This window comes from Halichoerus grypus, chromosome 8 (genome assembly GCF_964656455.1).
Source record: "Halichoerus grypus chromosome 8, mHalGry1.hap1.1, whole genome shotgun sequence".
Lineage (NCBI taxonomy): Eukaryota > Metazoa > Chordata > Mammalia > Carnivora > Phocidae > Halichoerus > Halichoerus grypus.
This window is the reverse complement of record NC_135719.1, coordinates 26,757,319-26,782,088: the sequence shown is the minus strand read 5'-3', so window position 1 is coordinate 26,782,088 and position 24,770 is coordinate 26,757,319. Positions and strand designations below refer to the sequence as shown.

The window sequence follows — 24,770 nt, the reverse complement described above, 5'->3', positions numbered from 1 at the left end:
TGGACTCTCAATAGTCACTTCTCAGAACCTAGCTGCAAGTTGGAAGGATGGTGACTGCTAGAATTCGCGAGAGGAAAGACAGAGCCACGCTGGGAAGGGAGATGTTAACCTTCCCAAGATTTTGGACACTGCGTTTCAACCAGCTCATGGTGATATTCATGGCTAGCCCCGAAGGCACGGTCTGCCTGTTCAGGCCCCACGCCACTCCCCACGCCCTGACCACCGCGCGTGCGGGTACCCAACCGCTGCACCCCAGCAGCGTGCCCAGCCTCAGCCCCACCCCTGCAGTCGCCTCCCCCGCCCCGCCTCCCCCTCCCCCCGCCTCCCCCCCTCCCTCCCTCCCCCCGCCTCCCCGAGGCTCCAGAGTATAGTCCCCGCCCTGCAGTGTGCCTCCTCTGCCCTTCTCTGTTGCCCCGTCTCTCCTCCTCGCCCCGCCTCCCCGCGGTTTCTATGGTCCCAGCTTGCGGTGAGCCCCGCCCCTCCTCTCCTCGTCGCCCCGCCTCTCCCCGTCAGTCCGCCTCCCCGCGGCTCCTATAGTCCCCGCCCTGCAGTGAGCCCCGCCCCTCTCTCCTCGTCGCCCCGCCTGTCCACGACGCCCCGCCTCCCCGCGGTCTCTATAGCCCGGCCGCCGCCACTGCCCCCACCGCAGCGGCTGCCACCTGAGTGGCGTCGGTGGCTTGGGGAGCCGGCCGCTATGGCGGCGGAGGCCCTGGCAGCCGAGGCCGTGGCTTCACGCCTGGAGCGGCAGGAGGAGGACATCCGCTGGCTGTGGGCGGAGGTCCAGCGCCTGAGGGACGAGCAGCTGAACGCGCCCGACCGCGGCCAGGCCGAGGGGCCGTGCCTGACGCGGGAGGTGGCGCAGCTCCGGGCGGAGAACCGCGACCTGCGCCACCGCCTCTACCGCCTGCGGCTGTGCCTCGCCGAGGAGCTGAGCCAGCAGGCGCCGCTGGAGAGGGGGGCGCAGGCGGCGGCGGCGCAGGAGGAGGCCGGGCGCGCGGCTGCCGGCGCGCAGGTAACGGGGCGGCGGGCTCGCTGCGGGGAACGGGGGCGGGTGCCGCCTAGAGCCCCGGGCGGGCGGCGCCGCGGGCTGCGTGGTGCACGGGTGGCGGTGGTCCCGCCGGAAGGACGGGTGCGGCCGCGGCGCGCTGCTGGACCCGCGCCTGGCGGAGCGCTGCCCTGTGCACCTGCTACGGCCTGGGGAACCAGTGAGGCGCCTGGACACCCCTTGGAGCCCTGTATTTCCCGCAGTCGCCAGACTGACTTAATGGTGTCATTTCTCAGCTCTTCCAGTAAATTGCCACATATTTTCTTCAGTAGCAGAAAAAGCATTTTCCTTTGTTTGTAAAAAAATGCTGGAGTGTTTAAAACTCACTATTCTTATCAGGAAGACCAACAGCTACGAAAGTAGACTCATCCATTTCGTCTAATGAATGGCTGGTTCTGAGCTGTTTACGACAGGTGGTTTTGGGGGCTTTTGTTGTTCACTTGTTGAGATCTGTATATTTAGCGTTATTATTTAATAGAGTGTTTTAATATTTTGGCTCATTGAAGGACAGATTATCGTCGTGTAACATAATACATTTTCTGAAGTTTAAAAGCTTTCTCAGACTGTGGGGTGTTCTTGAGTTCTTTACCAAGGGTAACTGTGGTGCACTGGCAACATCTTCCTGAAATAGTGTATTTACAGTGTGGCGGCAGCTACACAATCATTTTCCAGTGACATTATGTTTAAAGTTTAGGGGAAAAAACTTTAGAGAGTAAAATATGTTAAATGTGCTTAGCAAGAGTGTGTGAAAATGCACAGACAGGAAGGATGGAACCCCAGAAAGTGAGTTGCCCACCTAGAGTTTAGGTGGTGGTCAGGGAAGCCCAGGCTCCAACGTGGGACACTTGCTGACTGCTCTCTCCTCTGTTTCTGATGTGTTCCTCTTTCTTGTCATTGGTATGAGTTATTTATAACTTACCTTTATTTCTCAGCCTCCTTCCAGTCAAACCCAAGAAAAGAACACTAAAGTGAAGGAGGATAGCAGGCCTGAGAGCGAGGTGAGTTGTTGCTATGGAAATATTGTAAAATACTACCTGTAATTTAAACATGCTGATACAGTTAATTGCCCAGATTTTAAATTAAAACATAGTTACTAATTAAATTACGACACTAGTAGTATATTCAAAACCTTGCAAGCCTTAGATACAAGATGTCTTAACTTCGAGCTGAGCTAGCCACACAGCTCTCTTTAAGTGCTTCTTTGTCTATTTAAGTTGAGATAGCAGAGCTTTACTTTTGTGTTAAGGAAATTAGCTACCATATCAATCATGAAAACAAACCAGAGTAGGTTTTGAGGATAAACACTTGGCAGGAGCAAAGGAGGAAAACCTGGCCGCGGAGGAATCAGTCTGGTTGAGATCAGACAAACAGGAAAGACAACAGAGAACGAAGTAGGACGGTATATGGGTAGGTGCTGAATTGTGCGACTGTGCATAGATGAGTGTTAAACATATGGTGGAGGGAGATATGGTAGTTAGAAGAGGTGGGCTTTGAGCTGGACCCTAAGACCAAGAAGGAGGTGGGAAGTGACTGGCAGGAGAGTTGGAAATGACCTGGGTGTGCAGAGAATGGGGTGAGCCTTACTGCAGGGTGAACAGGTAGAAAAAAGTGGGCTGTGTATGTTAACCTTCTTGTATTCTAATGACTTTCAGGTGACAAATCGACCAGATTTTGTGAAGGAAAGATTGAAGCTGTTTGAAATATTGAAGCAAGACCATCAGCTCTTATTTGCCGTTACTGACAAAAAGGGGAATACAAGCAATGTGATCACAGTGAGAGTGGCTGGTGGGAAAACCGTGGAAGGGGAAGTCTGGAAAACAACACCTTATCAAGTGGCCGCTGAAATTAGGTAAAACCATAGTTTGGAGAAGATATTCATTATGTAGTATTGTGCCAGAGCTTGGTGACAATGTGTTCCCTGGGGACTGCGAAAATATTTTTTTTTTCTTACTTGAATAAATTAAATATCATTAATTTTTTCCCTCTGGCTTCGAAATAGGGCATTTAAATAAGTAGTTGAATACCAGAATAAAATCTCTTCTTCTTTAAAATGTCCATATTCTAAAGTTCTTTTTTTTTTTTTTAAGATTTTATTTATGTATTTGACAGAGAGAGAGAGTACAAACAGGGGAAGCAGCAAGGAGCAGGAGAAGCCAGCTCTCGCTGAGCAGAGAGCCTGATGTGGGGCTCGATCCCAGGACCCTGAGATTATGACCCGAGCCAAAGGCAGACGCTTAACCAACTGAGCCATCCAGGTGCCCCCCCCCCCCATGTTTTAAAGTTCTAAGAAAAATATATAATAGAGAAAAATGTATAATCCTTGACAGGTCACTTTACATTGACTTTGTTCATCATCACAGTATTTCCATGAGATTTTACTGATCCTTTGCTGGACTTGACTCCAAGTCAAGTCATCGTCCCACCAGTAAATAACCATGGGTGGTTCTTCGAACCACGTTGGGCAGATCCCTGAAGGTTTTCAAGCCTGTTTCTTTTTATCTCTGTGGAATAATACTGCTTTCCCCATTTACCTAATGAGGTTGTAAAAATTAAATAAAATACTGCATATGAAAAATACTCTGAAAATTAAAGTGCCTCTAGAAATGTACAAAGCAACTTATTATAGATTGAAGGTGTATGTGTTAGAGCTATTATCAACCCTGGAATAAATACTTTGACTTTCCTAGAAATTAGATACATTAGTGAAGTTATGTTATTTTGACCAATGTTAATTCCTAGCATTAAATATAATTCTATGGAAGCTGTAGCTCAAGACTGCCATGTAAATAAACTTTTACTATTTAAAAAGCAAGCTTTTTCAACAGTTGAAATCTTCAGATTTCCTTGGAAAACTATGATTAAAATTATATATATTTTTTTCCATCCCATCATATCTTGCACTCTAACGGCCTCTCCCAACCTATTCCCATGTTTTCCAGGAGAGACATGATTAGATGTGCTTGGGAAAAAACGGGCTTTGAGGCAAAAATAAATTATGTTTCTTCATGGCGAGTCAGTTTGCATGTTGGCATATTAGAGACTGGTTCTGCACAGAAGAATCCTGTTCGAACTTGGGAAGCAAAGTTATCGGATTATAGGACAGGTTCTTCATTGTACCCTTCATAATCTGCATTTCCACAGGGTATCAGCTTACAAATCGTACAATCAAATTTCATGATAGTGGGATTGTAGGGGCGTCTAAAAAGTAAAGTTAGCCTAAACCAAAAGACGAGCAAAGTGGGCATATCAAGCAAACCTGTTAAGAAGAGAGCCGGGATCATAGTATTACTTCAAGACACCAGAATTCAGGGCTTAAATCATCAAATGGGAGGCTTATTTCAAAAATAGACAAACAGTGTAATCCACAACGACTATTTGTCACAGAACTTTAGGAGTTAAATGATGTAGCATCAGATCAGAAATACAAAATTAAAGACACTCAGGAGTGGTAGGCTTTAACCTGTCTTTGGACCGGTTTTGGACCGATCACATAGGTAAACATTAGGGTTATATGTGTCTGAATAATAACACTGTGAGGGGGACTTAGTGGTTGCTCACCAGTCTCTCTGGTCTACAGACAGAGAGATCTCAGCACCTGTGGTTGGGTTTTTGGCTCCTCAGAACCTTAATTACATGTGGAAGTACAGTTCACATATTCTGTAGGTAAAATGAAATCCGTTATGAACTCAGTAAACATTAAATGACAGCAAGACAAAACAAAATAAAACTTGAAAATTACAAAAATAAACACTTCAAAATAACTCAGGTAAAAGAAAATAAAAACCACAGGATTTTTAGAAAATACTTTAATGAGGAGAATATATATCAGAAATCTGTGGAATAGGGCCAAAGTAGTGATCAGAAACAGATTTGTAGTGTCAAAGGTTTTTCTAATGAGAAAGAAGAAGAAACAGACTAAGAATTCAACTCAGGCAGTTAGAAAAAGGGGGGAGGGCGCCTGGGTGGCTCAGATGGTTAAGCATCTGCCTTCAGCTCAGGTCATGATCCCAGGGTCCTGGGATCGAGTCCCGCATCGGGCTCCCTGCTCCTTGGGAGCCTGCTTCTCCGTCTGCTTCTCTCTCTCTCTCTCTGTCTCATGAATAAATAAATAAAATCTTTAAAAAAAAAAAAAAGAAAGAAAAAGGGGGGAGCTCCAAGGTGAATTAGAGAGGGGCACCTGTGTGGCGCAGTTGGTGGGACGACAGGCTCTTGATCTCAGCTCAGGTCTTGATCTCAGGGTTGTGAGTGGGGCTCTGTGTTGTTGGGCTCCTACTTAAAAAAAAAAGTGAATTAGAGAATAGTATTAACTGGAAAACTATTTGGAAAAAAGAGGAAGGAGCAGTAGGGCATCCGGTAGTGGACAGAAGCCAGAAAGTAAGGGTTCAGTGAGGTGGCTGGATATAAAATAAATGAGAAATTAATAGTTTTATTAAATTACTGCCTATTCTCTTGGGTTACTGAGAATTGATTGCATAGATGATTATTCCTGCTCTGGGGGAGTCTAAGCATAACATGTAATGTGGAAATCATTAAGGAAAAGATGGATAAATTCAAATGGCACACAAAATAAAATGCTTAAGAAAAATGGCGATGTGTAAAAATGACACATAAAACGGGAAATGACAGATGTAAAAAAAATGTACCATATAAAACAAATGATTGCTCCCTAAGTGTTTTTCAGATTAACAGGAAAAAGATGAAAACTTCAAGAGAGGATCAGATTATCTTAGAAGTATAAATGAAAATTACGTGTTCTCGATTTGACCAAGGTTTATGCATAGCAGTTAACATTGATACAGTCTTGGGGAAATGGCACTGCTGGAGGGTGGATAAATAGGTCTAGTCTCTTTCAAACTTTTAAAGCCTTAAAAACATGCAAACCCTAACCTTGGACCCAGTAATTCTATACATAGCCATTTGTCCTAAGGAAATACCCCTGTAGAGGTGGGGCTCACTGCTCAACGGGGAGTCTGCTTCTCCCTCTCCCTCTGCAGCTTCCCTCTGCTTGTGCGTGCATACTCTCTATGTCAAATAAATAAATAAAATCTTTAAAAAAAAGAAAAGACCCCTGTAGAAAAACGGGGCAAAGGACAGTTCATAGTAGTTCATGAAAGAATTGTTTGCAGAGTGTGGTCCCCAAACCAACAGCATGAGCATTACCTGGGAACTTAGGAGAGCAAATTCTTGGGTCCTGCTCCATACCTCTTGAATAATTAGTCTCTGTGTTTGTAAGCCCCACCAGGAGTTTCTGATGCAAGTTCAAGTTTGAGAACCACTGAGTTAGGCTACACTGCTGTCTTAAGAGATCTCCCCCGACGGCCATTGCTTGAATAAGGTAGACCTCACGTTCTCTCATATGGTGGTCCAGAGATGACCAGTCCAGGCTAGTGGACATCCCTGGTCCATGCAGTCATTTATGGACCTGGGTTCCTTCTGTTTTGTTGATCTGCCATCTCCTAGGTCACAGTTCGTCCATGTTTAGGGGTGGAAGCTGAGTTCATGGACTCACGGACTTGCTTGCAGGCAGGGGGAAGACAGCTGAGGAACAATAATGCTTTGAGGGCCAGACCCCACAATGGCACACTCTAATTTCCTCTTACATCCTATTAGCTCACCTTTAGTCACCTGGCCACCCCTAACAGTAAGAGAGAATGGAAATGTCGCTTCTGCTGGCCAGCCACATGTCCAGCTAAAGCATTCTCCCCGTGGAAGAGGGAGAGCATGGTTTAGGGGACAGCATCTGCCACAGTGTGTCCCTGTGACATCCAGAAATCTGTGAGATCCCTTTCTCATCATCCTGCACACTTGGTCGCTCCCCAGGCGAGACAGCTGTGGGTCCCAACAGCTGAAAGCGTGGGATTTCCAAGCGATGTGCAGAACACCCCATTCGTTAGGCTGGCCCCTTACACTCTAGCAACAAATAAGCTGATAGACAGGGCTGCCCACCCCACATGTGTATACATACAGTGGTGGAATACACACGAGGCCAACACGATTGATGTGTATTTGGAAAAAAGAGGAAGGAGCAGTAGGGCATCCGGTAGTGGACAGAAGCCATCAGATTCTGCTAGCAGCGATCGGGAGGCCCACAGCCTGGCAGCGGGCAGTGCTTGGGTCAGCCCATCTGGCCACCCTTTGTTTTCTGGTCCACAGTCCCCCGGAGGCCCTGGTTTTGCTCTTGGGGAGGTTCCTAGTTGTCCATCATCTAGACAGTTCCATCATCTAAGAATTCTAGAGAGAGACTTCTCACCCCTTTTTTTCCTGGCTTTTGTGCTTGGCTCATTCCTCTGTCCCTCAGTTTAATGGCCTGAAGTCATATGAAACAACAGGCTGTGGGAGGGCAGCACCCTTACTCTGATCCCTGCAGTGGGCCTGGCCCCTATTGTCAGTCTTGACGTTGGCCTTTGAGAAGGGCTGTCCGTGCCTGTCTCTCCTGCTGTTTGGGACAAATGACTGTTTCTCCAATCTGGCACAGCCTCACATTTCTGGACTCTTAGTCAGTTTGGATTACAGGCCACAGGCAGAGCCTCTCTTGGCAAAGTCCTGTGCCTTTCATCTCCTGCCTGCAAACCGTATAATTCTCACCCGGGCTGAGCTGGGTCTGGTGGTATTTTGCAAAAGCTGCAGTAGCTGTCCAGCGTTTACCAACATTCTGCCTTTTTATGCCTGCTTCCTTATATGCTACAAGCATTGTAAGCGCATTCGTTTGCTTTCAGGCTTTACCAAATATGATCTCAACTATTTAATCACGTATCTGTCAATATTTGATACTTATCAAATACGAAATGATGCCACGACAAGGGGTGTTGGCCACATCTTGCTGCCCGTTTGCTAAGCCAGTGCGATGTGTTTTGATTTTGTTACTCACCTCCAGGTCCTTACTTTTTTGTATTAGTTAAGATACAGGCTAAGCTGCTGCAACAAAAAATTCAGTGGCGTAAATATGATCGGAGTCTCTCTCCGGTAGCAGTCTGGAGGTGCGGGGGGCCGACTTGGCGGGACAGCACTCTTCTTCATAAGTATCTGGAGACCTGAATTCCTTCCGTTTGGCTGCGGGACCATCTGTATGTATGTCCAGTGTTGCGCTTGTCTGCACGGTTGGGGGGAACGGCGCACGTGCGCTGTGGTGTGCAGGACGCGGGGAGGGGATGGAGAAGGGCTCTCCGTTGTCTTAAGGCTGAGATGCAGAAGTGCTACGGCCACCTCTGCTTGTATCCATTGCTTCCAGACCTAGTCACATGGCCACATCTGGCTGCAAGGAAGGCTGCAAACTCCTATACAAGGAGAGAATGGATTTGAAGAACCCTTAGCAGTCTACACAGCCAGTAAAAGTGAAAATAAAATTCTGCTTCATTAATAACAGTAGCTAGCATTTATTAAGAAGTTTTTATTGTAAGTATGCCTTGTTTAATCCTTAGAATAAATGGAAGAGGAAGGTCCTGTAAATCCCCATTTTACAGATGAGAGAGCCGAGGCTTAGAGTAAATTGTTCAGTGTTCAAACCCAGAGCAGGTGCTCTTAACCACAGCACTGTACCGAAGCTCAAGTTACTCACAGAAATGCAAGTTAAAACATCATATTGGAAAGAGGACGTGGTTTCATAGTACCTGATGTTATGAGGGGAAAGAGAAAAGGTATTCTTGCACCTTTCCTGGTCGGAAAATTTGGCAGTATATTCCAACAGATGTCATTAAAGCATATTTCCCTTGACCCAGCAGTTTTACTTCTTGAATTTTTCCAGAGAAAACGATTGGACACGAAGATGTGTGTTCAGGAATGTTCACTGCAGTGTTATTTGTCCCAAAACAAAACAAAGCAAAAAACCCCCACAAAGAAATAACCAAAATGCCCAGCCAGAGAGGGCTTAGTAAGCAAGTCTTGTTTCTTCTGCAACTAATTACTAGTGTGTTTTTCAAGTCTGTCTATTGTCAGGGAAAACGTGTGACTTACAAAGTTTAAAAAGTACATTACCAGATAACATATACAGAATGGTACTCATTAGATTTTTATTGTGGTGTATATATTTATCAAAAAATGTGGAAGGACATAGAACAAAATGTTAACAAGTAATCTCTGGGTGGTGGGATTGAGGGTGTTTTTTTTTTTTTTCCTTTGCTTTCCTGTGCTTTCCAGGTTCTTAATGTGTTATTTTTGTCAATAATTTTCAAACAACAATAAATGTGTGTGGGGGGCAGTGAGAGAGAGAGACAGAAGGAGGGGTGGATGTAGAAAAAGACTAGAAAGACGTACTAAAATGCTAGGAGTAGTTATTTTCAGGGTGGTAAGATTTAGATGTGATTTTTATTTTATTCTTTGTGTTTTCTCTGTTTTCCAAGTGTGGTGGTGGTGGTGGTTGTTTACAGTGGATGTATACTACTTTTGTATCTAAAATAAATGTACGAAATTAAAAAAAATCTGCTCTGTTAGTTTACATTTGTACTTTCTGTTCACTTAAAAAAAAACAACCCTGGAAAGTATTCTAATCTTTTGTTTTAATGAATCATTGTAGCGTGTGATAAGGTTAACTCCCAAGTGACTTTTCTCTTCCTAGTCCAGAGCTGGGTGAAAGCACGGTTGTAGCCAAAGTAAATGGTGAATTATGGGACTTGGACCGTCCATTGGAAGGGGATTCCACTCTAGAGCTGCTTACGTTTGATAATGAGGAAGCTCAAGCTGTAAGTATTTAAAAACCAATCAATGAAACTTTGAGTAATTGTATTGTAAACAATATTATGTACAAAGAAGACACATATTGAAGTCAAGAATGATGAGTTTTGTAACCTTCTAAGATTTAAAATTTGTTTATTGGTGGTTAGTATTTCATGAGTTTCTATGGAATGCATATGTACAAATATATATCAGCTTTTAAAGAAGCCCCTATTTATCATTTTTTAAAATAATTATTTCTTTAAGCTATAATGCTTTATTATAAAATCAATGTATATTCCAAGTGAATTTTAATAGATTCTTAAAAATGGGTCTACTTTATAATATAATATGTGTAGGAGAATTGGAAAACATTATCAAAACTCAGATATCTTTTAAATAGTTATTAATGTAATATTCTGTAAAATAGATACCAGATTTTTATGTAGGTCTCTGATATGCATCGTTACCTTAACTTTGCAGTTTTCCTTTCATGTGGCCCACTGTCCACCTAAAACCTAACCTGTGATTAGTTTAGGTTATATTAATCTTGAAACTTAGGCTAAATTTCTTGATTTATTAACGCAAACTTATAAGAAGCATATTATAATTACTTTTCTGTGTGAAATATGTGAGGTATAACAATTCAGTAGCTAAATAATACAATATTAATAAAATCACATTTAAAAGTGATTTGGAAAGAGCAATTTTTAGAAGAAATACATAGCATATATGTATTACTTAGTTTTTTTTTTTTTTTAAAGATTTTTTATTTATTTATTTGACAGAGAGAGACACAGCGAGAGAGGGAACACAAGCAGGGGGAGTGGGAGAGGGAGAAGCAGGCTTCCCACCGAGCAGGGAGCCTGATGTGGGGCTCGATCCCAGGACCCTGAGATCACGACCTGAGCCGAAGGCAGACGCTTAATGGCTGAGCCACCCAGGTGCCCCATGTATTACTTAGTTTTTCTCATGAGTTGTTAACAGCTGTCACTTAACTTCATCCCAGATTTCATCCCTAGACTTTAAAATTTTATAAATTCCTTCAGTCAACTGACCAGCATCTAAGGCCCTGGAGGCACATAAAGACACTGTAGGGCTACAGTGGACAAAGCATGGAGACTCCCACTTCCAAGAGTTTTAAGAGTTTACATCCAGTGGGAGGAGGTAGTAAACAAGAAAACAAACAACTAGAGGTTTCAGATAGTGTCAGTTTCTGGAGAAAGTCCAATAGGGGCTGGAACCAAGAGCCACCATGATAGCTGGTGGGACAATTAGTTTTGATCCTCAACTAAGGGCCCAGATCCTGCCTGAAAGCCTTGCATTTTCCCACACTGGCAGGCTCTTGGTTTATATGCAGGTGTTGCTCCTGAGACTCTTTTTACATAGTTGGCTGTTGAACTTCTTCAATCTGCCAGGTACTGGGGTGGTAGGGGATGGAAGAACTACCAACTTTAATGTTCCATGGAGATGTGGGCATCTTTGAGATTCTTCTCTCCTTGCATTCAGTGACCTCATGAAAAAGAAAACATTTGTTATCATGGGAAATCTTTCTAGAGTGCCGAACCAGCAGGCCCCCCTGCGTGCCATGCTCATAACATGGTATCGGACCTCAGATTGTAGGGTTACCATAAGTATGTGTGGTTGTTGATGAAAATGATAATAGGCAAAAACATTTACCAAATGTTTATTTACCAAACATTTACCAAGTGACCCTGGCCCCTTGAGTTCCCAGTTACCCTAGCACACATGTATGTTTTAATCCCTGTTTTACAGATGAAGTAACCAGAGCTCAGAATGGTGAAGTAACTTTTCCAAGATCTTGATGCTTCTTTTAATGTAGTTTAGTAACAAAGATTTTTTTTGTTGTTGTTCCTGGAATTTATTTTCCTGTTGCTATAAACATAGTAAGATACTGAACATAAACCAACTTATGAATATTTAGCACATATCCATGAAAAAGAAACCCTATAGAAAAACAAATCTTGAAAACCCAGATCTAAAAAAATGAGAAATTAATGATTTTTTAAAAGCATTTTTTGCTTTATGGAAAATTTCAAGACTCCTTTATATTGTAAAAGATGATTCTATTTATAAGAATAGTTAGAGCATAACGTAACATACAGAAGAAACACCCTCTGCCCTTTAGATAAGTTCATATAGAAAATGACAGGAAGAATATTCACATAAAGCTGATAAATATACACAACAGAAACAAGGGGCATTTTATAAAATGATACAGCTTGCAAGTTTAAAACGTATCTAATGGTGTTTCCTTTTGTAAGCGTATTGTCCACTAAAAGAATATATGTAGGTAGATACTATTCTACTTTAAATCTTTGGGGGAAGTCCCAGGGAAACCAGTGATGTGCAGCTATGATTTCATGCTCAAGAAAACACAAGGTACTTGGTGGTACTTAGAGGTGTGAACCAGAAAAGCAGATTTACATAAGAACCAAAGCTGCTAGTTCTGTGCTTTTAGTGCAGCTCAGGGGTCTCTTCCAGTACATCAGGGCATGAGTCGGGCTTCACCCCCCATTTCAATGGCCACTTCCCCCATCCTCTGGATTCTCTCAGCAGTGACAATGAACCACGCCCTTCTTTTAAGGTCCTTTATGGTGCCACTGCTTTTCTGGTTTCATTCCCACCATCGGTTCTTTCTCAGTCTCCTTTGCTGGCTTTTTCTTCTTCATCTGCCCGCAGAGTGAAGACTTCCTCGGTGCCCAGTCATGGCACCATCTGTCTTTAGATTCCCGTTCCAAGTGGTTCTATTAACTGTCCGCTGTCAATTCTTCTGTCTGTGGCTAGACATGTCTCAGTCTTGTGTACGCTGCTGGCCATGCGCTAACTCCATCCAGAGATCGTACAGAAATCCTGAGTATGTCCACGGCGGAACTCTTGATTTTAGCCCCATCTCAGTGTACACCTCCACAACACGCCTAACTGCTCAATCTAGAGTCTCAGAGGTTGTGTGTGATTACAGCCTGCTCTCCCAGCTCCAGGCTCGAATTAATTGGTAAGCCGTTACTTTCCCGATGTATCTTGAATCTGCCCACTTCTCCCCATCTCCACTGCCACCGTCCAAGAGTCCACGATGGTGTTATTATAGCACAACCCAAGAAACTGCCCACCTGCTGTCCTATTCCCCTAAAATCCATTCCTGTACTGCTACCAAATGGTGTTTTAAAAGGTAAATTGAAATTTTTTCTGCTTAAAGCCCTTCACTGCATCTCACTGCATTTAGAATAAAACTCAGCTTCCTTCCTCCCCCGGCCCAAGGCCTGCATGGCTGCTGGCCCGTTCTTCTCTCTGCAGCCTTTCTCAGGCTACCCTGCTTTCCCCTTACATGTTCCTGACTCTCTGTGAAGGTGGAGCCTTCATTGTTACTCTTCATTCCAGTGCCCTGTTCATCTCCTTTTAAATCTTCTTCTCGTCTTGTGATTATGCACTTACTAGTTTGTTTATGCCTGTCTCTCCCACGCTGCGCTGCAAACTGCAGGAGGCCGGTGACTCCTTTTTGTTCACTGTTGTATCCCCAACACCTAACACAGAGTTTGGCTCAACAAATATCTAGGTGTGGACAGAGCACCAAAGAAGAGACTTGGGTTCACGTTGGCCTGCCCTCCTGGGGACCGACCCTCTGGGGCCGTTGGCAGGTCCTATCCCAGCCTAATGCTGCGGGTTGGGATTACACATAGCCTGCTCAGCCAGCCAGCCTCCCTCTGTTCCGATTGATTTTATTTGTCAAACAGCTTTCTCATTGTAACGTTTCCTATTTGATAAGGGAAGGAAAGTGCTGCCAGGGGACTCCGTCGTCTTGCTTCTTCGGCACCTATATTTATTTGGTGACTTCGGTTAGTTTTAGTTTATCCGTAAACCACTGATCCCTTGCGAATTCAAAACCAGATTCAAGACCCAACTTTCCGACCTTGTAGACCTGATGAGCGGCCCTTGGATGGTGGTAAATAAACTCATGTGGGTGCTGCCCGGGACTCTCAGGCCACATTCCCAGGCCACACTCGTCTCCCTCCAGGGCCATCTTGTCAAAAGCTGTTCAACCTGCGGAGACTGCCGTGTAGATGCAAACTACTTTGGCCCTCTGTGTTCAGCTTCGAGGCTGTCCCTGGAGAGAAAGGAAGGAAACCGGTGTCTGTCACCCTTGGCTTTCCTCCACTCTGGGCTGAGCCGGGCTGCCGCGCGACTCCTCCGCTCAGCCTTCCAAGCGGATGGTTGAGGCTTTGACAGACAACCTCTCTGCGAGTGAAGATGGACTTGGAAGGACGTGGTTTCGGAGCTGCGCTTTAGCTGCGACTCAAGACAGCAGTTTACACTAGAACCCAGCTTGTGGCCCTGGTGTAATTGCCAGGAGCGCTCAGGAAGTGTTCTCTTTGACGTGGGCATTGAAGCGTTTCTTTTCAAATTGATGTTGCTCTGTGTCTTGGCGTTTGTCCCCTTAAAGGTGATCCACTTGCTTCCTTGTGTGATTGGACTAACAGTTTCCCATGCCGTAACTTCGATAGCCACTGGCCTCTGTGTTCCACACAGGTGTACTGGCACTCCAGTGCTCACGTCCTTGGGGAGGCCATGGAGCTTTACTACGGAGGCCACCTGTGCTATGGTCCACCCATTGAAAATGGATTTTATTATGACATGTTCATTGGAGACAGGTAATACCGCTGCACAGTCACTTCTGAAGGCATGCGTTTATAATGGTTACATATTAATTCAGTGAATGTGTATATGTTCTGTAACTTGAGCATAGATTGGCTATGTTTGAAAATTATTCTTTTATGAGTTTAGATTCCAGAGGAACTTCTCGAACTTTCTTTCTTGTCCCCAGAAGGAAGTGATAATACTATTTATCTCACATGAGACCTGCTAGAGCCTAGTACTAAATTAAGAACAGAATCTCAAATTTAATCCCCAGAGAGTGGCTGGTTCAGTTCTGCTCCATGATGATGAAGGGTGCTATCCACCTTGGCCAGACATCTCACGCAGACAAGTACCATGCAGAGTAGGCACAGAGGCCTCGCATTCTGTAGGTCTGTGCTTGAAATCATTAGCAGCAGGCCCAGCCCCAGCCCACCACCTGTATTCCCCATAGCTCTTAAGGACGAGCTGCCAAAGCTGAAACCTGAGGGTCCTTTTAATTCCTGTCCCTCCCTCAGTGCAGTTCTTCTAGTCCTATCTCCTAAATAGTTCTCCCATCCTCCCTTCTTCCTCTGTACTTCTGCCTGAATTAGACCCATAACATCTCTTGCTGGATGACTTTGGTACATTTTGTCCTTGTCACCACCGCACTGCTCAAATGATCTCCCTAACTGAGCACCCAGTACTCTATAGCTCCTGCGTACAGCCTTGTCCAGCTTCATCTCCTATTCCCACCACCCCAAGATTCATTCAACAAGATGTTTTGACTGTGCTCTGTGCTTGGTGCTGGTGATTCAGCAGTGAACAGATTAGTCTGTTCCCGTGGAGCTAACAGTCTGGGTAGCTTAGACAATAAACAAACGAACAGCCACCTGTCAGGTGGTGATGAGTGGTATGGAGGAAAAGAAACCAGGTGTGGGGAGGTGTGTGCGATGACAGGTGGTCAGGAAAGGGTAAAGTGATGCTGAAGCAGGGACCAGAATGGAGGAAGGGAGCAAGTGCTGAGGCTGTTGTGTGTGTGGGAGGGTGTATTTATGGACCTTTGGGGGTAGAACATTCTTGGCCTCTGGGACCTCCCTGGTGTGGGCCTGTGCCTGGGTTGTTTGAGGAAAGGCAAGGAAGCCAGCGTGGGTGGAGGGGGGTGAGGGTAAACCAGAGAGCAGCTGAAAGAGGTCAGCCGATGGCTCCCGGAGGCCCATTCCCTGTGAGTACCAGACTGGATGCTGCAGTTCACACCCACAGATCTTTCTCCCAACCCAATTCCACAGTCACCGAGGGCGGGGATTTGTGAGCACTTACCACATCTCTTTTGAACAAAAATGTAGATGTGTGAAGTATAAGGTCGACTGCATGAAGAACAGGTCTCAAAGGAGCTTAGTCTAACCGGGGAAGATTCTAACAGGGCTTTTCAAATTACACACCTCATTGCAGAGAAGAACTGCAGGCAAATCATTTCCTCTGTTGGGGCCTCAGGATTCTTCTTTGAGAAATGAGATTATCTGCCTTGCATGTGGACGTATGACTTTCTGAAGTCCTGGTACAATAAAACACGAAATTCCTCAATGTCAGTGACAAGGGTCCACAGAAAGGTCAGGAAGGCTGAGAAATCTGAGTTGACTCTCACTTGCTCTTCTTTTTAGAGCAGTGTCCAGCACAGAACTGTCAGCCCTGGAGAACATCTGTAAGGCTATCATAAAAGAAAAGCAACCTTTCGAAAGACTGGAAGTCAGCAAGGAAGTGCTCCTCGAAATGTTTAAGGTAATTTCAGGAAACTCTTTAGAATAAGAAAACCTTTTGCCAGGAATATTAAAAATGATTCATTGACATAGCTTTTTCTTTTTTAAACAAATAATTGAGTGTTGCTTGCCACATTGTTCCAATCAGTTTGGCAGCCTACTGTGAGGTTGTCACTAGTCACCCAATGTGATATGTCCCTACTATGTCCTGAAAATTTTAATGCGGTTATATGTAGGTGAAGGACCAGGTGATAATTTTCATGTGTGTGTTTATAAATCTGATTAATTTTGAGTATTGTTAATATTTTGACTACTAAATTCAATAATACTTCTGCTTTCTCTTTATATTGTTTTGACCAATGTATGTAAATATATTCTTAATTTAATTTAATTTTTATTTAGCGTGCGAGCGGGGGTGGGGCATGGGGGAGGGGAGGGGCAGAGGCAGAGAGAGAGAATCTTAAGCAGATTCCACATCCAGCCCAGTGTGGAGCCTGACTCAGGCCTCGATCTCACAACCCTAAGATCATGATTGGAGCTGAAATCAAGAGTTGGATGCTTAACAGACTGAACCACCCAGGTGCCCCCTGATTTTATTTTTTAAATCATATCAAAGAAAGCACGTAATTTGAACACAGAATATTGTTAAATTTGTGGGCTTGAATTAAAAAATAGGTTTGGGCTTGCTAAAGTTGCAGGTACTTGTGTGTGTGTGTGTGTGTGTCTGTGTATGTGCGTGTATGTGTGTGTGGTAAAATACACAAAATAGAAAAATTTATTATATTAACCATTTTTAAGTATACAGTTCTGTGGCATTTGGTACATTCATATTGTGCAACCATCACTACCATCCATCTCCAGAGCTTTTTCCTCTTCCCCACCTGGAACCCCAACCTAGTAAACACTAACTCCCCGTTCCCACTTCCCCTTTTTCTGCCTCTATGAATTTGACTACTCTAAGAACGATATAAGTGGAATCATACAGTATTTGTCCTTTTGTGACCTCCTTATTTCACTAGCGTAGTGTTCCCAAGGTTTGTCCATGTTGTAGCATATGTCAGAATTTCCTTCCTTTTTAAGGCTGAATAATACTCCGTTGTATGTATAGACCACATTTTGTTTATTCATTCATCTATTGGTGGACACTTGGGTTGTTTCCACCTTTTGACTATTGCGAAAAGTGTCGCTGTGAACGTAGCTGTACAAATATCTGTTCTAGTCCCTGCTTTCAATTCCTTGGGGTGTATACCCAGAAGCTGTTGGATCATATGGAAATTCTCTGTTTTGTCAACTGCCAGACTGTTTGCCACGCAGCCGCACCATTTTACATTCCCACCAGCGGTGCACGAGGGTTCCAATTTCTCTACATCCTCGCCAACACTTGTAGTTTTCTGTTTTGTTGATAGTAGCCATCCTAATGTGTGTGAGGTGGTATCTCATTGTGCTTTTGACTTGCATTTCCCTAATGACGAGTGATGTTAAGCATACTTTCATGGACTTATTGGCCAGTTGTATGTCTTATTTGGAGAAATGTCTATTCCAGTCCTTTGCCCATTTTGTAATTGGGTTGTTTGTTTTTTGTTGTTGAATTATAAGAGTTCTTTTATATTCTGGATATTAATCCTGTATCAGATATGTGATTTGCAATTATTTTCTTCTATTCTGTGGGTTGCCTTTTTGCAGCCACTCTTAAGACCTAAACTTAATGAAATCTCTGTGAAGAAACATGATTTGATTTGAACATATAAGTATGAAACAGTTAAATCATACAAATCTATTTTTTTCTCTCAACAACTATCCTCTTTAAATAGTTATTTAATAAAAAGTACCTGGCACCAAGGCAGTAGTGATGAAAGCAGGAAAGAAAAGAAAAGTGTCTGCTGAGTTTTTAATGTAACGATAGGATCATTTACTATAAACTTTGTTTTTGTTTTATGCAAATTAATAATGCAGCTATGTCCTCAGAATTTTATTTCATGTTAATGAAATAAATGAAATAGTTAAAATTGGAATCTTCAGACCTAAATGTGAGACCTGAAACCATAAAAATCCTGGAGAGCACAGGCAGTATCCTCTTTGCCAGAGGCTGCGGCAGCTTCTTACTAGCTATGTCTCCTGAGGCAAGGGATATAAAAGCAAAAATAAACTATTGGGACTGCATCAAAATAAAAAGCTTCTGCACAGCAATGGAAATAATCAACAAAATAAAAGGCAACCTACTGAGTGGGAGAAGAGATTTGCAAATAACATATCTGATAAAAGGTTAGTATCCAAAATATAAAAAGAACTTATCAAACAACACGCCCCAAAAAGAGTAATCCAATTAAAAAACAGGCAGAAGACATGGATAGACATTTTTCCAAAGAATACATTCAGATGGCCAACAGACACATGAGAAGATGCGCGTCATCACTCATCACCAGGGAAATACAAATCAAAACTGCAATGATATATCACCTCACACCTGTCATAATGGCTAAAATCAACAACACAAGAAATAACAGGTGTTGGCAAGGATGTGGAGAAAGGGGAACCCTCTTGCACTATTGGTGGGAATGGAAACTGGTGCAGCCACTCTGGAGAACAGTATGGAGGTGCTTCAAAAAGTTAGAAATAGACTACCCTATGATCCAGTAATCACACCACTAGGGATTTACCCAAAGAACACAAAAATACTAATTCAAAGACGTACTTACACCCCAGTGTTTGTAGCAGCATTATCTACACTAGCCAAAGTATGGAAACAACCGAAGTATCCATCAACTGATGAATGGATAAAGAAGATGTGGTATAATCTACAATGGAGTATATTCAGCCATAAAAAGAATGAAATGTTTCCTACCAAGACATGGATTGAGCTAGAGAGTATAATGCTAAACAAAATAAGAGAAAGACAAATACATGATTTCACTCATATGTGAAATTTAAGAAACAAAACAAATGAGCAAAGAGAAAATAAAAGAGAAAGAGAGAGGCAAGCCAAGAAACAGACTCTTAACTATAGAGAACAAACTGAGGGTTACCAGAGGGGAGGTGGGTGGGGGGATGGATGAAATAGGTGATGAGCACCGGGTGATGTAAGGAAGTGTTGAATCACTATATTGTACACCTGAAACTAATATTACACTGTATGTTAACTAACTGGAATTTAAATAAAAACTTAAAAGAAATACATTCTGAAAATGAGATGAAAAAAATCGTAGTCTTCTAGAACAGTGCTGTTCAATAAAAATATAATGTGATAATGATGTACTTAACTGTATGTTGGCTAATTGAATTTAAATAAAAATTTTTTAAAAAATAAAAATATAATGTGATCCACGAATCTGAGCCCCATATGTATTCTTAAATTTTCTGGTAGCCACATTTTAAAAGTAAAAGAATGGGGGAATGAATTTTTATGACATTTTATTTAACCCATTATATCAAAAATATCACTTCAACATGTAACCAACATAAAAATAATTAATGAGCTATTTTACATTCTGTCTTTCACAGTACGTCTCTGAAATCCCGTGTGTTTTGCACTTAAGCTCATCTCATTTCAGACTGGTTCCATTGCAAGTGCTCAGTAGCCACTCGGGCTTGTGGTTCCTGGTTTAGACACTACAGCTCTACGCTGTGAGCTCGGGTATTCCCCGGGTCTCAGTACCTAGAACATAGTAGACACCCATTCAGTGTTTGTTGAAAAAAGTAAAAGTTTTTTTTCCCCCATTTAAACACTTTATGTAATAATATGTAAATATATTTTTCTTTGTAGTACAATAAATTTAAATGCCGCATCCTGAATGAGAAAATTAACACTCCAACTACGACGGTTTACAGGTAACATGTGTGTAAATTTTAAGCCCTGCTCTGTGGTAAACTTGAAGGTGTTAGAAGTAGAAGCAGTTGGTCCTTGGGTGGGTGGTGTATTTATAAATTTGCGTAGTTGATATACTACTTTAGTTTGGGACTCCGAAATGTTATCAGCAAAGGGAACTTATTCCCCTCTTCATTTGTATTTATCAGGCTGGTGCTAAAACCCGAATTTTTGTTTTCCAGACGTTAGCTATGACAACATCTTTCCCCGTGTGGGTGAGACTGTTTGCCCAGTGCCTTATGTTTTAGTGGGGGCTGTTAGGGAAGGGAATTTTATTCTGTCCTCCCACGTTCTTATTGATGTAGCAGCAGGAGTTGCTATATGTCATCTGCCTCCTACAGTGATTTTCTGCCTCTTACTATACTCCCCATTTCCTGGAGTCCAGGAGCATTAACTTTCATGCGTTAGCCAGATATTCATCATGAAACACAATGAAAGACAACCTTGGGGAACCAAAGGCAAATCAAATGGTAGGAAGAGGCAAGTGAAGTCAGTACCACCATGACTTAGTTCTGTTCCTTTAACATCTGAGCCCCTTTTTTTTCGTGCATCTTTTAAGCTGCCTGACGGGTAATTGCTGTTCCCCATGTCTGTGTGTTCTGGCTGCGTCTGTGACCTTCACGGTCCCATCGTAGAAGATCTGCTGTCTGTGTATTTGAAATCACAAATACCCTCCACAAGGGCATTTACTTTCCACAGTCAAGTACTTATGGTTCTGGGGTTTAATGGTGCTGTAAGTAAAGTCATCTCCCCTCTAAGCAAAGCTATGCACAGGTTATGTCTTACGTTACAATATGAACTCGTTGCCCTTTGACATTGAAGCGGGGTAGATACTGTGCTTACCTTATTTTTGCCATTCTCCAATGACCAGATAAGGTTTTATTATTCATTACCTGTAATTCAAATAATTGTTAGTATATGCATTTTAAAGCTTAAAAACACATGAATAAATAAAAAAGATATGCTGTTTTAAAATTCTGGCTTCTAATACTTGAGACTTTGTGGTTATTTTTTTTTTTCTTAAGATTTTATTTATTTATTTGACAGAGAAAGACACAGGTCAACACTGATGCTTCTTATTCTGTCAGTTTAATTTTTGGAAAATGAATTGCTTTTTGTTCTATAGCGTTCAAAGATCAGAGTATTGAAGTCTTTCGTGCTAATTAGGCATTCCTTCCACTCCTCTGAGCGTTGATTTACCGCTTCCATCTTGGACAGAGAACAATAAAGCCTGGTCATTTGAAGAAATGATATTTTCATCTTTTTTTTTTTTTTAAGATTTTATTTATTTATTTGACAGAGAGAGACACAGCGAGAGAGGGAACACAAGCAGGGGGAGTGGGAGAGGGAGAAGCAGGCTTCCCGCTGAGCAGGGAGCCCGATGTGGGGCTCAATCCCAGAACCCTGGGATCATGACCTGAGCCAAAGGCAGACGCTTAACGACTGAGCCACCCAGGCGCCCTGATATTTTCATCTTTAAAGCTTATTTCACTTTGGTGAATAAACCAGTCCCTTTATGTATTCATTGTAATTTTTAACTTTTTAACCAGTGAACTTCAAAAATATTTAAAATTGGTTGGAATAGTTAAGGAAACTTACTTTCTTTACTAAATTTTCCTTAAATTAGTTGATGTTAAGGACCTTCCCTCCAACCAGTGTCATTAGTATTTTAACTTTTTAAATGTTTCTGTACTTGAAAAAAAGTCTGTGCTTATTAAGGTTTGGGGGTCCATGTTTGTTAGAGGTGCAAGTGAATCCCCAGTGATAGTATCATGTGTTTTTTTGTTTGTTTTGTTTTTTTTAGAGAGAGAGAGAGAGAGCATACGCAGACAGTAGGGAAGGGACAGAGGGAGAGGGAGAGAGAGAATCTTAAGTAGGTTGCATGCCCAGCACACGATGCAGGGCTCGATCCTAGGACCCTGAGATCATGACCTGCTTGAAGGCAGACGCTTAACTGACTGAGCCACCCAGGCGCCTCCAGACCTGATTTTTTTTTTCTTTTTTTTTTTAAAGATTTTATTTATTTTTATTTGAGAGAGAGAGAATGAGAGAGAGCGAGTACATGAGAGGGGGGAGGGTCAGAGGGAGAAGCAGACTCCCCGCCGAGCAGGGAGCCCGATGCGGGACTCGATCCAGGGACTCCAGGATCATGACCTGAGCCGAAGGCAGTCGCTTAACCAACTGAGCCACCCAGGCGCCCCAGACCTGATTTTTTAGAGCAGGTTTAGGTCCACAGCAAAATTGAGAAGGTACAATGATTTCTTCCGTACCCCCTACCCCACACATGCACAGCCTCCCCCACTATCAACATGCCCCGTAGACTGGCGCATTAGTAACAGTTGATGGATCTACACGGACACATCATAGTCACAGAGTCCAGAGTTTGCATTATGGTTCACTCTTGTTGGGGTACATTCTATGGGTTTGGTGAAGTTTATTTTTAAAGTAAGGTATGAAGTTAGTGCATTTTGTATAAATTGGAGGTAATTTTGGTTTTGAAAGTTAGTGTAGAGCAGGGGAATGGCTTTTTGATTTTATGAAAGTAGAAGGTTTTTAAGAGCCTTGGGATATGACAGTGAAAAGTGATGTCTTTATGTACAGTTACTTTCAGAAGATTCTGTAACTTTTGAATTTGAGCAAAGGAGGGAAGACTGGGATCTAAGGCTAGATAGATTGCCTCTTCATCCTAAATTAAAAATTAATTTAAATTATTTTAAATTGTCCCCAAATCAAAAGTTGACCTAAGAGGTACAAATAAGTGAGATCCTTCACTTAAAACATATGAAAACATGGTTTGTAACGAATGGTCCAAAAAGCTATAACTATATCTGGGCATGTCTGAAATATTTCATTATAGGTGCGGTCCGCTAATTGACCTTTGCAAAGGCCCCCATGTAAGACACACTGGAAAAATTAAAACCATAACAATTTTCAAGGTAAGGATTTTTTTTTTAATACAGCAAACTTAAGATGACCCAGATAATGAGGAATTTCAATCACATCTTTTATAATCTGAATATCATGGTATTGTAAAATACTTCATTATTTGATTCTTACAAAAACTTCTAAAAATACTATAATTTTTTAGATTTTTTGATAATTAGGACCTTACATGTAGTTTTGTTTATTATCTAAACTCACTATACATGTGACAGTGCCTTTCTTTCTCATATGCTATGTTAACATGTTGTTCTGCATATCATGGTTTTCTCGAATCACCCTAATGTGAACAAGAACACTTGACTGGGATCTTCACGTCCCCGATCCTGCTTCCTCTGCTGCTCCTCCCGTCGGTGGTGCAGTTACTCTTGGCCCTGCTGCCTTCCCCTTCCTCACTTTCCTTTCCCACAGTCCACAGCAGACTACATCGTTTTCTGATGAATTCCGGCTGGGCAGGTTTAATTAGAATCAATTTCAATGTCTTTCCAGTGCTACAGAAAGTCATCTTTAAGTAAAGCTATGTTGATGATGTAGCAGAAAATTGTGCACATATTTAAGAGTGGTTTTATTGATCACCAAATGTTTGGTGTGTTGACCCAAATCTTGTTTGGTGCTTAGAATTCCTCAACATATTGGGAGGGCAATCCCGAAATGGAAACACTGCAGAGGGTCTATGGGATATCCTTCCCTGATAACAAGATGATGAAGACCTGGGAAAAGTTCCAAGAGGAAGCCAAGAACCGAGATCACAGGAAGATTGGAAAGGTACGCCGTGCATCCTAATCCCCAGCAGGATGGGGACGTTCTTTGGCCTATGATCAAATTGTTTGGTATTTCTTCTGCACTTGTCCGGTCTTCTGTTTTGCTGGCACTCAGAGTTTGCTGTTGCGTTCTTGTATGCTAATCCCCCAAATGTCCTCTCACCTCTTCCCTTCCCGTGTCTTTTATTAAATTTAGAAATCACACCATTCTCTCATTCTTACCATGATATAAAAATAATGTTTTAAAAAATTGTATGTACTTAATAACATACTTTGTATTTGGGAAACAGAGCAGAAAGAAAGAATGAGATTTGAGAGCAAGCAAATTTGGGTTTCAGTCTCCCATCTGGCCACTTACGAACTGTGTTATGTGGTGGGCCAGGTATTCGCTTATGGGACTCCATGTGCTGGTCTCTTACTTGGTAGCCTTTGCAGGGCTGATACAAGGACAGATGCTGGATCTTGGTGGCAGTATGGGGCAGGTGTTCAGTAGTGACAGCCATGATGATGATCACCACCAGTTAGAGCCCACCTCCCACCGTGAGCTTTTCTGATCTTTGTGCCGTGTTCTCTCCCCATGAGATACACACTCCCAGGTGCCAAGTCAGAAGTCAGCAGTAAATAAAAGGTGAATGAAAAGCTAACTAACCATAAAAATGGATTGTAATTTTACATGTGCTAGTACATATAGTTAGAGGTAAGTATTGAAGGGCTTTGGGAAGTCAGTTATTAGAAGATGGAAATTGTAACTGAGTCACTCCTAGCATATCACATGCATACAGTAAATATTGATCTATGGCAGTGAGATTTGAGATGCACTTATTGTTTTAATCTAGGAACAAGAACTGTTCTTTTTCCATGATCTGAGTCCTGGAAGCTGCTTTTTTCTTCCCAGAGGAGCCTTCATTTATAATACACTTATGGATTTCATACGAGTAAGTTAACTTTTAAAATGTTTTTCTTATTCAGCCCCATTTTACATTTTACTATTTTCTCTCATAATAAAATTGAATGAAACGCCAAGCGTTTTCATTAACTTTAGTTTAGTAATATTAATAAGAATTTTGAACCTAAAAGAGAAATACTGGGTTGCACCTCAGAAAAAATTGAGCTAAATCCTATATTCCCTA

The 24,770-nt window shown here is 42.5% G+C and overlaps 1 protein-coding gene across 3 annotated transcripts in view; it reads left to right on the top strand.

The window, feature by feature from the left end:
- Positions 1-591: 591 nt before the first annotated feature.
- The window catches only part of TARS3 (threonyl-tRNA synthetase 3), a 76,111-nt gene continuing 51,932 nt past the window's right edge, over positions 592-24,770 (top strand). For all 3 annotated transcript variants that reach the window (XM_036084750.2, XM_036084749.2, XM_078078971.1), the window contains exons 1-10: positions 592-1,012; positions 1,978-2,043; positions 2,698-2,894; positions 9,597-9,720; positions 14,237-14,358; positions 15,982-16,099; positions 19,838-19,902; positions 22,797-22,875; positions 23,498-23,644; positions 24,477-24,575. In XM_036084750.2, the coding sequence (XP_035940643.2) occupies positions 695-1,012; positions 1,978-2,043; positions 2,698-2,894; positions 9,597-9,720; positions 14,237-14,358; positions 15,982-16,099; positions 19,838-19,902; positions 22,797-22,875; positions 23,498-23,644; positions 24,477-24,575 (1,335 nt within the window). In that variant the 5' untranslated portion in view covers positions 592-694. The remainder of the gene's footprint in view (positions 1,013-1,977; positions 2,044-2,697; positions 2,895-9,596; positions 9,721-14,236; positions 14,359-15,981; positions 16,100-19,837; positions 19,903-22,796; positions 22,876-23,497; positions 23,645-24,476; positions 24,576-24,770) is intronic.